Source organism: Bos taurus, chromosome 5 (assembly GCF_002263795.3).
Source record: "Bos taurus isolate L1 Dominette 01449 registration number 42190680 breed Hereford chromosome 5, ARS-UCD2.0, whole genome shotgun sequence".
Classification (NCBI taxonomy): Eukaryota; Metazoa; Chordata; class Mammalia; order Artiodactyla; family Bovidae; genus Bos; species Bos taurus.
In genome coordinates, this window is record NC_037332.1 from 38,238,309 (window position 1) to 38,253,768 (window position 15,460).

The 15,460-nt window shown below is 36.6% G+C and overlaps 1 protein-coding gene across 15 annotated transcripts in view; it reads right to left on the reverse strand.

Moving 5' to 3' along the window:
* Positions 1 to 15,460, reverse strand: part of PPHLN1 (periphilin 1) — a 175,190-nt gene that overhangs the window by 58,895 nt on the left and 100,835 nt on the right. For all 15 annotated transcript variants that reach the window (XM_005206425.5, XM_024991876.2, XM_005206423.5 and 12 more), the window contains 2 exons: positions 15,333 to 15,452; positions 1,325 to 1,465 (listed from right to left, as the gene is read on the reverse strand). In XM_005206425.5, the coding sequence (XP_005206482.1) occupies positions 1,325 to 1,465; positions 15,333 to 15,452 (261 nt within the window). The remainder of the gene's footprint in view (positions 1 to 1,324; positions 1,466 to 15,332; positions 15,453 to 15,460) is intronic.

Here is a 15,460-nt window from a genome sequence, read left to right on the forward strand (position 1 = left end):
GTTTCCGTATGGTAAAGGAGACAAGCAAACATATGTCAAATGGCAGAGGGGGGAAAAAGCTAAAAAGAAAAGTAAGTGAAAGTAAAAAGACAATAATAATGGTATACATATTTATGCTGGAAGATACACCTAGTGAGAAAACTATTTTACTCTCATTTAATTGATATCTTTAAAGGTGCTAAACTACCTTTCATATAGCCAAGTTAAACAGGATTTTCTCAGTCTCCATTTTCCTATACTCCTCCAAGCATCTGACATTGCTAACTAACTCTGTTTTGAAACTCTGTTGGCTTACTGACAAATTTCCTATCTGGGTTCTTATCTTTTGCACTAGATTGGCATCAATATACGCTACAAATTATATCTAGGATTTAAATAAGATCTTGTATTTAACCAAAGGAAATAGATTCTAATTGATGTGGAAATAGACAGCACCTTGCAAAAAGGTTTAATTTTGTTCTTAATTGCCAATAGTTTTTAGAAGATTCTATAACAATATAACATGTATTCAAGCCATTAGAGAGTAACAACATCAAAAACAAACAGCTGTACAACATTACATTTTATAAAGTCCTTTTATATTTACTACATTTAATTCTCATAAAGTGATAATACCCTATAAGGTAGGTAATATTTCCATATTGAAACACTTTCAACTTTTATATGTATAATGAGCATATGTGAGGAGGATTAAAGAGGAAAGGGCTGCTACATTTTAAATCTTAGGAAAGACAAAGCCTCTAGGCTTATTCCATTCCAAAATTATATTTCACACTGTATTAAGACATAGATGGAAGGTTTTATCCTATGATGATTCCTTAAGCAATCTATTCAATCTATGAAAAATAAGATCCTGAGTTTTCAAAATGATATCATTAAAAATTAGATTTAAATGCCTATCCTTTACTTTTTATTTAATATTTGAAAAACGATTAAAGGTATAATGAAAACCATTAAGAAACATCTGTATTTCCAGTATTCAAAAATAACATTCACTAACATTCTGGTATATTTAGTATTTCTTTCAACTCATCTCTATTAAGTTCAGTAGTTTTTTAATTGCTCCACACTAACTAGAATACTCTCTAAAACAGAAGCTTGCTTTTTATTAAAAGAAAAAAAAGCAAGCAGGAGTGGGAGACAAAATTGATCACAATTACTGTGAAATCAAATCGAACACTTTTTAGAATTTTTTAAATGGTAATTTCAGGGTCATAAATGAAAAAAGATAAAATGAAACATATTTATTCAATAAATATTTACTGTAACTACTGTGTACAAAATGAACAAAAGATTTTGTACTTTAAGCAGACTGGATTCTCACCTGTTCAATCTCTTTGGTTTTTGTTGCTATTGCTTTAGAGCGACTGGTTAGCTGACTGTCTTCGAACAATTCTATGCCATCTGTTGCATTTGACTCAGGTTCTACTGGATGGTCAATGAACAATGGTGCTGTGGATCCCGCCTTTAGAAGAAATTAGAAATCTTTCATTACTTTCTTAAAGGACATATACAGCATTTTAGATGACTACATATAAGCACTAACCAGCAGATTATCTCAAAAAAAAAACACTAAATTTGATCTGTTATAAGAAAAGAAACACTTTTAATTTTGTTATGCATAATGAACATACGAGAGCTTTCCAGGTGGTGCAGAGGTAAAAAAATCCGCCTGCCAATGCTAAAGATGCAAGAGATGTGGGTTCAATCCCTGGCTCAGGAAGATTCCCTGGAGTAGGAAATGATAACCCATTCCATTACTCTTGCTGGGAAAATTCCATGGACAAGGAGCCTGGCAGCCTACAGGCCATGGGGTCACAAAGAGTTGGACCCGACTGAGCACACATACACATAATGAAGATATGTGAGGAGGATTAAAGAGGAAATTCTGGCTACTTTTTAAATTTTACATAGGACAAAGATTCTAGGCTTATTCCATTCCAAAATTATATTTCATACTATATTAAGACAGAGCTAGAAGGTTTTGTTCTCTATTTCTTAAGCAACTTATTTAAGAAACACAGAAGAACAAAGTTCAACTGGAAGAGAGAAGTATGAACAAACATAAACAAATAACAGACACATGGAAAAGGGCTTTACTTCCAGAAGTTAAAAACACCATTCTTCCTATAGCCTATGAATTACTGAAATAACTGAAAACAACTCCAACCAGCAGTAATAATTACTTCAACAATACTGCAACAGTTCATTAACAAGTAAATAATCCCACAAAAAGCCCAAGGTCAATTATTTTATTGTCTAAAAATACTTTTGTTGAAAAGAGAAAAACTAAATAAATGAAGGAAAACTATTAGGGAATGAATAAAGTAATGAATAGAGAAACTATTCATTAGTTTACTCAAAAATTTATTCTATGATAAATGCCAAGCACAGCTCAATGAACACTGGATATATCAATGAATGGAACAGACAAAAGTTCTTGCCTTCATGGAGGTTGCAGTAAGCAGTAGTTTGGAAAGAGTAAAGTTTGAGTTAATATAATTTAGTTGGGTGGGAGGTGAGGGAGAAAAGAAACTTGTACTTATTACAATTTATGGCTGTTGTAACTGAAGTAGCAACAAACAGCAGTAGGTTTAAAAAGTCACAAGATATATACTAATTAGTGGTATTTTTCATCAGTAAGAGCAGTCACATTTCAATGCCTAGTGTGTTGTACACTGCCACAACCTTTTTAGAGATTAATTTGGCAGTATTTATCAGAATGTTCCACATATCCTTTGCACTCAGCACTTCACCTTTAAGAACTTAATTTACAGATACAACATGTGCAATAAATACTGCAATATGGCTGCCATCAATAGCAAGTGGTTGAAAACAATCTAAATGTTCATCAAATAAATTATGCACTGTCTAGAACCAAGGAATACTAAGAAATCATTAAAAAAAAAAAAAAAACCACCAGTCTACATATACTACCTAATGTATCCAAACTTTCCTCCTGGCAAGGCCTAAAGGTCATTCCCCATAAATACACAGCCAATTGTGTCAAAAACAAAAGGGAAGAAAGAAATATGGGTGTTAATGCATTTATGCATTTATATGAACAAACTATTTCCATAAGGATATTATCTCTGGGGAAAAAAATGATAAAAGAGACAGTCTCAATAGGAATAACTCAGAAGAAACTGTACCTATTCCAATGCCATTTGAATTTCTGACACATGTATGCATAATCTACTTTTTTAAAAAACCTGGTTTTTACAAGTCTGAGTTACATATCTTAAGGGATTTAAATTTGAAGTATATGAATCATTTAAGGGGAGAGGATTCTGAGAAGATAGCAGAGTAGAAAGCACTAGCAATCTGTCTCCCAACCTACACAAAAACTATATTGGCATTGTCTGATTTAAGTACTATGAAACTCTGGACTCTGCTGAAGCCTTGTCCCATGCAGAGGAAGATAAACTGAGATTACATTCAGCTCTCAGCACAGTAGCAGCTGGCCATGTCCCACTCTGAGCCACTTGGCAGTGAGCTGTGTACATGTTCCTAGAGCAGCTTAACACATAGCCTATGGGAGTCAGGTTGGGCAAAAAGCACCCCATCCTCCAAAGAACGAGGAACTAACTGTCCTCCAATCACTGATTCCTGCTTCTGATCAAGAGGTGCAAAGAGGTGAACAGCCATTGTTACTGTACCTCCCCCATTGTTGCAAGCCCCACTTACTTTGGCTGAAGTGCCTTCCAGGGTGTATAAAGGCCAAGCACCCTACCACCCACCTCCCTCCATTTTTCATGTTTCTTCTTTTGGGAGCCAGACATTAAAGATAAGTTTGTTCATTTAAAAATAAGTGTATACAAGGGTGAAGACAGAAAGTAACTGGGTTATACCAAGGGAAAAGCTCAGAAAGAACTGAGAAGCCTTTAAAAGTTTTCATCTCAGGCTGATCCTCAGTACAGCAACAGTGGCCAACAATAAAAAATGGTAACAAATAACAACTGAAAAAAAACCCAGCAAGCCCTAGAAAAGAGGGAGAATATGACTTGTCAGAGTTACCTGAATCAAACACCCAAAGCGCACCAAAAAAAATTATACAAAGAATCAGAAAAGTATGGTTTATTCAAAGAATTAATCATCAGAAACTACTCAAGAAAAAGACCTAATGGAAGATCTACTGGACAAAAACTTTTTTCAGAGCTAAGAAGATCAATAATTACAACAAAAATGCACTAGAGCGATTCAAAGGAAGAAAGAATCAGTGAACTTGAAAATTAGGACAACAGAAATTATCATCTGAATGACAGGGAGAAAAAACATTGAAGAAAACTGAACAGAGCCTAAGGGATTTGTGGGGCACCATTAAGTGGATCAATATATTAGATTGGTACAAAACTAACTGCATTTTCAGACCATGAATTTTAAATAATTATAACTAGACTCAAATACATCTTTATTAATCAAAATAGGAACCACTACAATCAACACATTTTTTCCAACAAGAAATAAGTTTGTTTCCTGTAGCATAAAAAACTAAGCTTTAGGATTTGATGAACTCTTGGAAAGTATTTTCTTTTTTTTGTTTGTTTTGTTTTATTTTTATTTTTTATTTATTTTTTAAATTAATTAATTTATTTTACTTTACAATATTGTGGAAAGTATTTTCTGCCTGCTGCTAGTAGTAGAGGCATTTTCTCTGCCAAAAGTTGTCGAGATGGTTGAAGGAATGGTAGTCAGTTGGCAAGAGATAGGTAAATATGGCAGATGAGGCAAAACTTTGTAGCCCAATTTGTTCAACTTTTGAAGCATTGGGAGTGCAATGTGCGGTCAGGTGTTGTCATAGAGGAGAATGGGGCCCATTCTGGTGACCGATGCTGGTGGCAGGCATTGCAGTTTTGGGTGCATCTCACTGATTTGCCAAGCATACTTCTCAGATGCAATGGTTTCACCAGAATTTAGAAACCTGTGGTGGATCAGACAAGCAGCAGACCATCAAACAGTGACCATGACCTTTTTTGGGTGCAAGCTTGCCTTTGGGAAGTGCTTTGGAGCTTCTTTTCGGTCCAGCCACTAAGCTGGTCATTGCTGGTTGTTGTACAAAATCCACTTTTCATCACAAGTCACAATCCGATTGAGAAATGGTTCGTTGTTGTTGTGTAGAGTAAGAGAAGACAACATCTTGAAATGACAATTTTTTTGGTTTGTGGTCAGCTCATGAGACACCCACTTACTGAGCTTTTTTCACCTTTCCAATTTGCTTCAAATACCAAATGACAGTAGAATGGTCAACACTGAGTTCTTTGGCGACTTCTCGTGTAGTTATAAGAGTATCAGCTTTGATGAATGCCCTCAGTTGGTCACTGTCAACTTCTGGTGGCTGGCCATTATGTTCATCTTCAAGGCTCTTGTCTCCTTTGCAGAATTTTTTTTTTTTTAATTTTAATTGGAGGCTAATTTCTTTACAATATTGTGGTGGTTTTTGCCATACATTCACATGAATCAGCCATGGGTATACATGTGTTCCCCATCCCATCCCTCAAGGTCATCCCAGTGCACCAGCCCTGAGCACCCTGTCTCATTCTTTGCAGAATTTCTTCAATCAACACTGCACTGTATCTTTGTTAGCAATTCCTGGGCCACAAGCATTGCTGATGTTACAAATTGTCTCTGCTGCTTTATGACCCATTTTAAACTCAAATAAGAAAATCGCTCAAAATTGCTTTTTGTCTAACATCATTTCCCTAATCTAAAATAAATACAAAATAAACAGCAAGTAATATGTCTTTAGCAAAAAATATAAAGTGATAAATGTGTATTAAAATGATGTATAAGATAACCACATTTATTTAAGAAGGTATTCCAATACCAAATAGCAAAGTTCAACAATGCAAAACAGCAATTACTTTTGCAACAATCTAATACACTTAAATACATACAATCTTCTGGGAGTCCAAGAGAGGAGACAGAGAGAAAGACACAGAGGAAATATTTGAATAAATAATGACTGAAAACTTCCAAATCTGATCAAAGATATGAATTCAAACATCTAAGAAGCTCAAAGAACCCAAGTAAGATGAACTCAAAAAAGCTCAAAGGACATATTACAATCAAACTTTCAGGACAAAGACAAAGGGAAAATCTTAAAAGCAACGAGAAACAAAATCATTAATACAAGAAGTCATCACTAAAATTAAGTAGCTTTCTCATCAGAAACTTTGGAGGCCAGAAGACAATGGACTGACATGTCCAAAGTGTTAAAAGAAAAAACTGCCAACAATGATTACTATATCCAGTAAAACTGTCCTTCGAAAGTGATGGCGAAATTAAGACATCCAGGTAAATAAAAGCTGAGAGAGATCATGACACTAGATCTGTCATGCAAGAAATGCTCGAGGGAGTCTTAAAAGGTGAAAGGAAAGGACACTAGATAGTATCTTGAAGCTGTGTGGAAGAATAAAGAGCTCACTATACTGAAATGCATGGTCAATTATAATGGCTAATATAAACTGTACTTTTTATTTGCAACATGATTTAGGAGCCTATGACATTTAAAGAAAAAAAATTATAGGTGTAAAAGTTGGTATCACTGCAATGTTGGTTTATAACTCCAAATCTTGAGAGTCCCTCGGACAGCAAGGAGATCAAACCAGTCAACCCTAAAAGAATAAATCCTGAATATTCCTTGGAATATTCACTGATGCTGAAGCTCAAACTCCAATATTTTGGCCACCTGATGTGAAGAGTTGACTCACTGGAAAAGACCCTGAAGCTGGGAAAGACTGAGGGCAGAAGGAGAAGGGTGCAACAGAGGATGAGATGGTTGGATGGCATCATCGACTCAATGGACGTGAGTTTGAGCAGACTCCAGAAATAGTGAAGGATAGGGAAGCCTGGCATGCTGCAGTTCACAGAGTCACAATCAGATATGACTGAGCGACTGAACAATGACAACAACAAGGAGCTCCTTGTTCCAAGGAGCGTCTTTTAATTTCTTGTCTGCAGTCATCATCTGCAGTGATTTTGGAGCCCAAGAAAATAAACTCTCTCACTGTTTACACTGCTTCCCCAACTATTTGCCACGAAGTGATGGGACTGGATGCCATTATCTTTCTCTCTGAATGTTAAGTTTTAAGCCAGCTTTTTCACTCTCATCTTTTACTGTCATCAATAGGTTCTTTAGTTCTTCTTCACTTTCTGCCATGCAGGTGGTGTCATCTGCATATCTGAGGTTATTGATATTTCTCCCGGCAATCTTGATTCCAGCTTGTGCTTCATCCAGCCTTGTATTTCACATGATATACTCTACATATAAGTTAAATAAGCAGGGTGGCAATATACAGCCTTGACGTACTCCTTTCCCTGTTTGGAACCAGTCTGTTGTTCCATGTCGACTTCTAACTGTTGCTTCTTGACCTGCATACAGATTTCTCAGGAGACAGGTAAGGTGGTCTGGTATTCCCATCTCTTTAAGAATTTTCCACAGTTTGTGCTGATCCACACGTGTAGTCAATAAAGCAAAAGCATATGTTTTTCTGTAACTCTCCTGCATTTTTGATGATCCAGCAGATGTTGGCAATTTGATCTCTGGTTCCTCTGCCTTTTCTAAATCCAGCTTGAACATTTGGAAGTTCACGGTTCACATACTATTGAAGCCTGGATTGGAGAATTTTGAACATTACATTGAGATGAGTGAAATGAGTGAAATTGTGTGGTAGTTCAATGCCAAATTGAACATTCTTTAGCATTGCCTTTCTTTGGGACTGGAATGAAAACTGACCTTTTCCAGTCCTGTGGCCACTGCTGAGTTTTCTAAATTTGCTGGCATATTGAGTTCAGCACTTTCACAGCATGATCTTTTAGGATTTGAAATAGCTCAACTGTAATTTCATCACCTCCACTAGCTTTGTTCGTAGTAATGCTTTCTAAGGCCAACTTGACTTTGCATTCCAGGATGTCTGGCTCCAGGTGAGTATTATACCATTGTGATTATCTGGGTCATGAAGATCTTTTTTGTGTAGTTTTTCTGTGTATTCTTGTCACCTCTTCTTAATATCTTCTGCTTCTGTTAGGTCCATACCATTTCTGTCCTTTATTGTGCCCATCTTTGCATGAAATGTTTCCTTGGTATCACTAATTTTCCTGAAGAGATCTCTAGTCTTTCCCATTCTATTGTTTTCCTCTATTTCTTTGCCTTGGTCACAGAGGAAGGCTTTCTTATCTCTCTGTGCTATTCTTTGGAACTCTGCATTCAAATGGTTGTATCTTTTCTTTTCTCCTTGCCTTTAGCTTCTCTTCTTTTCTCAGCTATTTGTAAGACCTCCTCAGACAACCATTTCACTTTTTTGCATTATAAAACTATGAGCCATGCCATGTAGGACCACCCAAGAGAGACGGGTCATGATGGAGAGTTCTGACAAAATGCGGTCCACTGGAGAAGGGAATGGCAAACCACTTCAATATTCTTACCTTGAGAACCCCATGAACAGTATGAAAAGGCAAAAAGATAGGACACTGAAAGATGAACTCCCCAGGTCAGCAGGTGTCCAATATGCTACTGGAGAAGAGTGGAGAAATAACACCAGAAAGAATGAAGGGATGGAACCAAAGCGAAAACAACACCCAGTTGTGGATGTGACTGGTGATGGAAGTAAAGTAAATGCTGTAAAGAACAATATTGCATAGAAACCTGGAAAGTTAGGGCCATGAATCAAGGTAAATTGGAAGTGGTTAAACAGGAGATGGCAAGAGTGAACACCGACATTTTAGGAATCAGTGAACTAAAACGGACTGGAATGGGCAAATTTAACTCAGATTAGCATTATATCTACTATTATGGGCAAGAATCCCCTGGAAGATGGAGTAGGCATCATAGTCAACAAAAGAGTCCAAAATGCAGTATTTGGGTGCAACCTCAAAAATGACAGTGTGATCTCTGTTTGTTTCCAAGCAAACCATGCAATATCACAGTAATCCAAGTCTATGTTCCGACCAATAATGCTGAAGAAGCTGAAGTTGAATGGTTCTATGAAGACCTACGAGAACTAACCTATGAGAAGACCTTTTAGAACTAACACCCAAAAAAGATGTCCTTTTCATTATAGCGGACTGGAAGCAAAAGTATGAAGTCAAGAGATACCTGGAGTTACAGGTAAATTTGGCCTTGGTGTACAGAATGAAGCAGGGCAAAGGATAACAAGAGTTTTGCCAAGAGAATGCACTGGTCATAGCCAACATCCTCTTCCAACAACACAAAGGAAGACTCTACACCTGGATATCACCAGATGGTCAATACCAAAATCAGACTGATTATATTTTTTGCAGATGAAGGTGGAGAAGCTCTATACAGTCAGCAAAAACAAGACCAGGAGCTGACTGCTGCTCAGATCATGAACTCCTTATTGGAAAATTCAGACTTAAATTGAAGAAAGTAGGGAAAACCACTAGACCATTCAAATATGACCTAAATCAAATTCCTTTAGACTATACAGTGGAAGTGACAAAATAGATTCAATAAATTAGATCTGATAGAGTGCCTGAAGAACTATAGATGGAGGTTTGTGACATTGTACAGAAGAGTAAATATTAAGTGTTCTCAAAACAAGGAAAAATCTTTTTTTCTTTTTTGTGGTGTTTATGAGACAATAGATATTAATTGAACTTACTGTAGTAATCATTTCACAATATATGTAAGTCATTATGCTATATGTCTTAAACGTCCAGAGTGCTATCAGTAAAACTGGGGGAAAAAAGTGCTTATTAGTAATTATATTTAGTTTAGTCCATTAGATATATATTTTTCAAGGTACTAGAGGGAAAACAAGACATGAGGTATATTCTACCTATCTATCTAGATAACCAGACTGGTAAAAGAAAAAAAAAATTTTTAATAAAGGCAATATAAGTTCATCGGTGAAATAGTGGCAAAAAAGTTTACAATAGTAAGGGAAGAATGGGGTTCCAAGGTGACACAGTGGTACAAAAAACCCGCCTGCCAAAGCTTGAGACAGAAGAAATGCTACAGTCCACAGGGTTACAAAGAGTCAGACACAACTCAGCACAGACAGCAGGGAAGAAAATCGGAATCAAGAAAGATATTGCGTCTTATTATCTCAAGCACTACTGATTCCACTGACCAGATCTGAATTTGAAAGACAGCCATGGAAGTTGGGCATACTTTAGGGACAGGGTAAGTGGAAAGTAACACCTGACATGTGGAAACAACACAATTCACACTTTCATATTTAAGTAAGAAACATGTTAAAATTTTCTTCTGCAGCAAGAAGCAACTTGTTCTACTGTGACATTCTAATAACCTTTGAATAATTTGATTTTCATTTTGATAACCAAAAGGAAACTCTCATGGCCACATGCTTATGGACAGTAAATTATATCTCTACCAAATTTGACTGAAAGCTCTTTGAAAGCCAGGATGGTGCCTCTAATGCAGTGTTTGACACAAACAGATGCAGAATGACTAGTGAATTTAAATAAACTATGAGAAAGCCAGTATAGTATTATTTTGTATATTTTGTATATATAGTTTGTATATATAATAGTATATCTGAACATACATGCCTTAAAACATAATCCTAAAATGTGCACTCTGAATAAATTTGAAGTCAAAATTTTGATAAATTATGCAAACTTTATCATTTATTCTTTTCTCACAGATAACCGATGAGCACATTAACATACTAAAATCTCTTAAAAGTACTAAAATGCCAAAACCAACCTACTTCTTTTAAATCTAGCATTTTCTCAATGTAGTGGGGCTAACGGGCTTCCCTGGTGGCTCAGTGGTAAAGGATCCGCTTGCCAATTTAGGAGACACAGGTTCAATCCCTGGGCCCAGAAGATCCCCTGGAAAAGGAAAACAGCAACCCACTCTAGTATTCTTGCCTGAAAAATACCATGGACAAGGAGCCTGGTGGGCCAAAGTCCATGAGATGGCAAAAGAATCAGATACGACTTAGCAACTAAACAATGACAACATTGGCACCAACAGAATCTTTTTTCTTCTTCCTCAGGTCACTAAGACTGTTCAGAACTATCATTCTATCAAATGCTTTCAGAAATTCCCTATTAGAGTCCAAAAGGTAAAAGTAAAAACCTGAACAGAATAGTGAACACTAATATTCCTGATATTTGAGCATAGCACTGAATTTATCTTCAACTTCACCAACTACCTATATATAAACTACATGGTCTCCCAACCAACTTGTTTAAAACTATATTGATGACAGCAAGAGAAGACAAACTGGAAACCTAAATATTTAATCTCCTCTCTTGACAGTTAATAGACTGTCACTAAACACATGAACAGAGAGGACCATGCAAAACTCTTCCCTGGCATCAAGGTCTTTCCACCTCAAATCAGATAGGAGTTTATAGAACCAAGGCTAACATTCTTAAAAAGTCTATATCTCAAAAAAAAAAAAAAAAAAAAGAATCACTGAAATGAGCAACTATTTAACAACTGCCTAAAAACAAATGTGACTATCCTTGCCCAAAAGACAGAGTATCCTACGAATTTCCCATATGCCTTTTCTCCAGTATGGAAAAGTATCAACAAAACTTGAAGAACTTTTCAGACAATGCTACAAGACTGATGCGGTACAACACTAATGACATATGCCAACTACAAACATACGATAGTAATTTCAACAGTACTCTTACCCTGCCTTTGCTCCAACAGAAAATCACCTCTGACCTATGGCTCCACACACAGATTTTAGGATTCCTGACTTCTCATTAATTCAAAAGTCTAGCAAATTCTGGGCACATTATAGAGAAAAAACAAGAGTACTAGAAAAACATCTTTCAAGACCCAATGTCACTGACTATTCAGAGTCGAGATCCAGTCAAGAAATGAAAAAAGACTATAAACAAAATAATCAAAAACTGGAAAAGATGGATAGTAAGATTTTTTAAAATTTCAGTTCAGTTCAGTTGCTCAGTCGTGTTCAACTCTTTGCGACCCCATGGACTGCAGCACGCCAGGCTTCTCCTGGAGCTTGCTCAAACTCATGTCCACTGAGTCGGTGATGCCATTCAACCATCTCATCCTCTGTCGTCCCCTTCTCCTCCTGCCTTCAATCTTTCCTAGCATCAAGGTCTTTTCCAATGAGTCAGTTCTTCCTATCAAGTGGCCAAAGTATTGGAGCTTCAGCTTCAGCATCAGTCCTTCCAATGAATATTCAGGACTGATCTTTAGGGTTCACTGGTTTGATCTCCTTGCTGTCCAAGGGACTCTCAAGAGTCCAACACCACAGTTCAAAAGTATCAATTCGTTGTGCAGCCTTGTTTATGGTCCAACTCTCACAGCACACATGACTACTGGAAAAACCACAGCTTTGACTGTATGGATTTTTGTCAGTAAAGTAATGTCTCTGCTTTTTAATATGCTGTCTAGGTTTGTCAAAGTTTTTCTTCCAAGGAGCAAATGTCTTTTAATTTCATGGCTGCAGTCACCATCTGCAGTGATTTTGGACCCCACAAGAGACCCAGCGAGACCTGCCTTTGTGTGTTTGGGTGTCTCCTGCAGAGGCACGGGTCATCTGTGGCCTGCTGTGGGGACAGGGGCTCTGGCTACAGCAGATCTGGGAGGTGCGGCATGTGAACCCCACCAAAGAGCCACCAAGCAGACAACCCACAAACTGGAGAACAATTCTGCCAAAGAAGTTCTCACACTGTTGTGAAAGCTCTAGGGCCCACAACAGATTTCCCAAACTGGGGATCCAGCAAAGGGACTGAGAACCCCCAGGGAATTTGACTTTGAAGGCCAGTGGAATTTGATTTTTTAAATTAAGAGATATCAAAATGACAAGGCGGGAGAATGAATATATCTTAATAATAGCTTTGCTAACTGAAGATATGTGGGCTTTCCTGGTGACTCAGTGGTAAAGAATCTGCTTGCCAATGCAGGAGACGTGGGTTTGATCCCAATGAGAAGATCCCATAAAGAAGGAAATGGCCATACACTCTAGTATTTTCACCTGGAAAATGTCACACACTGAGGAGCCTTGTGTGCTATAGTCCATGGGATCACAGAAGAGTCATATATGACTTAGTGACTAAACAACAACAACAGTTGAAGATACAATATTTAGAAAACAAATAACTAAGTATTTTTTGGAAGTTTTGGTTTAATTACTCTGAGAAAAATTATCAGACATCCAAATCAGCAACTTTAAAGTACATATTTCTATTATTAATATAAAAACGATTACTCTAAATTAAGGAAAATAGTAAATGACCCTATTAAATGTAACACTCTTCATACTTTGAAATAGTGCTAGACAGCTCATGTAGCTCAATTCCAGAAAAATAAACAACCCAATAAAAAAATGGGCCAAAGAACTAAACAGACATTTCTCCAAAGAAGACATACAGATGGCTAACAAACACATGAAAAGATGCTCAACATTACTCATTATCAGAGAAACGCAAATCAAAACCACAATGAGGTACCATCTCACGCTGGTCAGAATGGCTGCTATCAAAAAGTCTACAAACAAAAATGCTGGAGAGGGTGCAGAGAAAAGGGAACCCTCTTACACTGTTGGTGTGAATGCAAACTAGTACAGCCACTATGGAGAACAGTGTAGAGAGTCCTTAAAAAACTGGAAATAGAACTGCCATATGACCCAGAAATCCCACTGCTGGACATACACAGCAAGGAAACCAGAATTCAAAGAGACACGTGTACCCTGATGTTCATCGCAGCACTGTTTACAATAGCAAGGACATGGAAGCAACCAAGATGTCCATTGGCAGACGAATGGGTAAGAAAGCTGTGGTACATATACACAATGGAGTATTACTCAGCCATTAAAAAGAATACATTTGAATCAGTTCTAATGAGGTGGATGAAACTGGAGCCTATTAAACAGAGTGAAGTAAGCCAGAAAGAAAAACACCAATACAGTATATTAACACATATATATGGAATTTAGAAAGATGGTAATGATGAATCTGTATGTGAGACAGCAAAAGCGACACAGATGTAAAGAACAGACTTTTGGACTCTGTGGGAGAAGGCAAGGGTGGGATGATTTGAGAGAATAGCAGTGAAACATGTATATTACTATATGTGAAATAGATCAACAGTCCAGGTTCGATGGATAAGACAGGGCACTCAAGGCCATGGCACTGGGACGACCCTGAGGGATGGGACGGGGAGGGAGGTGGGAGGGAGGTTCAGGATGGGGGACACACGTACATCCATGGCTGATTCATGTCAATGTATGGCAAAAACCATTACAATATTGTAAAGTAATCAGTCTCCAATTAAAATAAATAAATAAATTAAAAAAAATAGCACTAGAGACATACCAAAGAGACACAGCTTGATATTTTTGATACTAACTTGAAAATATGCATAAATATCTATTATTATCTCTACAGTAACAAGGAAACTTTGGCCTATGTAAGAAAAACTGATAGCTAAATGACAGTGACACATCAGCATTTTAAAAAAGAAAGGTTCTATTTCTATAAGCACTGATAGGGTTTGTACTGGTTTGTACTTTCTATGATCAGTGTATATTAGTTACTTTGGAAAGGTCTTTCCACAGTGTATTAAGATGCACATAGGTACAGAATTTATACATTGAATTCCAACGTTTCATCTCTTTTTTCAGAGGACCTGTCTTAAAAGGCATTCAAAAATATAAAGTCAGAAATCTCTTCCAAATATAATCTATCACAGTACAGAGATTTTTATATTCTCTGCCATGTCAAAATAATTCCTCTAGTGACAAATCCTGAATCTAGAAGGTTAACTGTGCCCACAAAATATCTGTATTTCTTTTACAGGTTACAAAAAAATTTTTCAGTACATTTCCAATATTTTAATGCAAACATTTTATAAAGCATATTCTGTGGACCCAAAAATGTTCTCATTTTTTGGTACTCAGGATTCATCAAAAATCACAGGTAGACCAAACAATGCATAATTGCATTTCTTGGGATATATATGAAAAAATTTGCATAGAGTATAACATGCAATATAAATATAACCCAGATCCAAGGTTTAATTATATTTTTGTTCTGAATTCACTGTTTTATGACTGGTGGCTTAGCATGTCTAGAAATACTTTTAAAAGCTCATAAAAGCAGCATGTATAAATACTACATTTTCCTAATAATACTCCACATTTACACCATTCTTACACTTTTAAACTACTAGAGACATTCAGACATAGTATAATTACTGAATTCAGAGTAATTCATATTCATATTGTTATTATGTGTGGTAAAATTTAGTAATTCATGAGGACATTTTCCCCAAACATATTTTAAAACACTAGAAGAAACCAAAATTTCATCTATAATTTAAAATCTAGACAAATACAGAAGAAATTATGCCTTACCTCATACTCAGAAATTTCAGGTAAGTTACTTTCATCTGCCTTCTCTAGCTTTTCAGCGGCCCACTTGCTTGCAGCTTCAGCAAGTTCCTTTTCAGTTAGCCTACTGGGTTTGTCTAATACCTAATAAA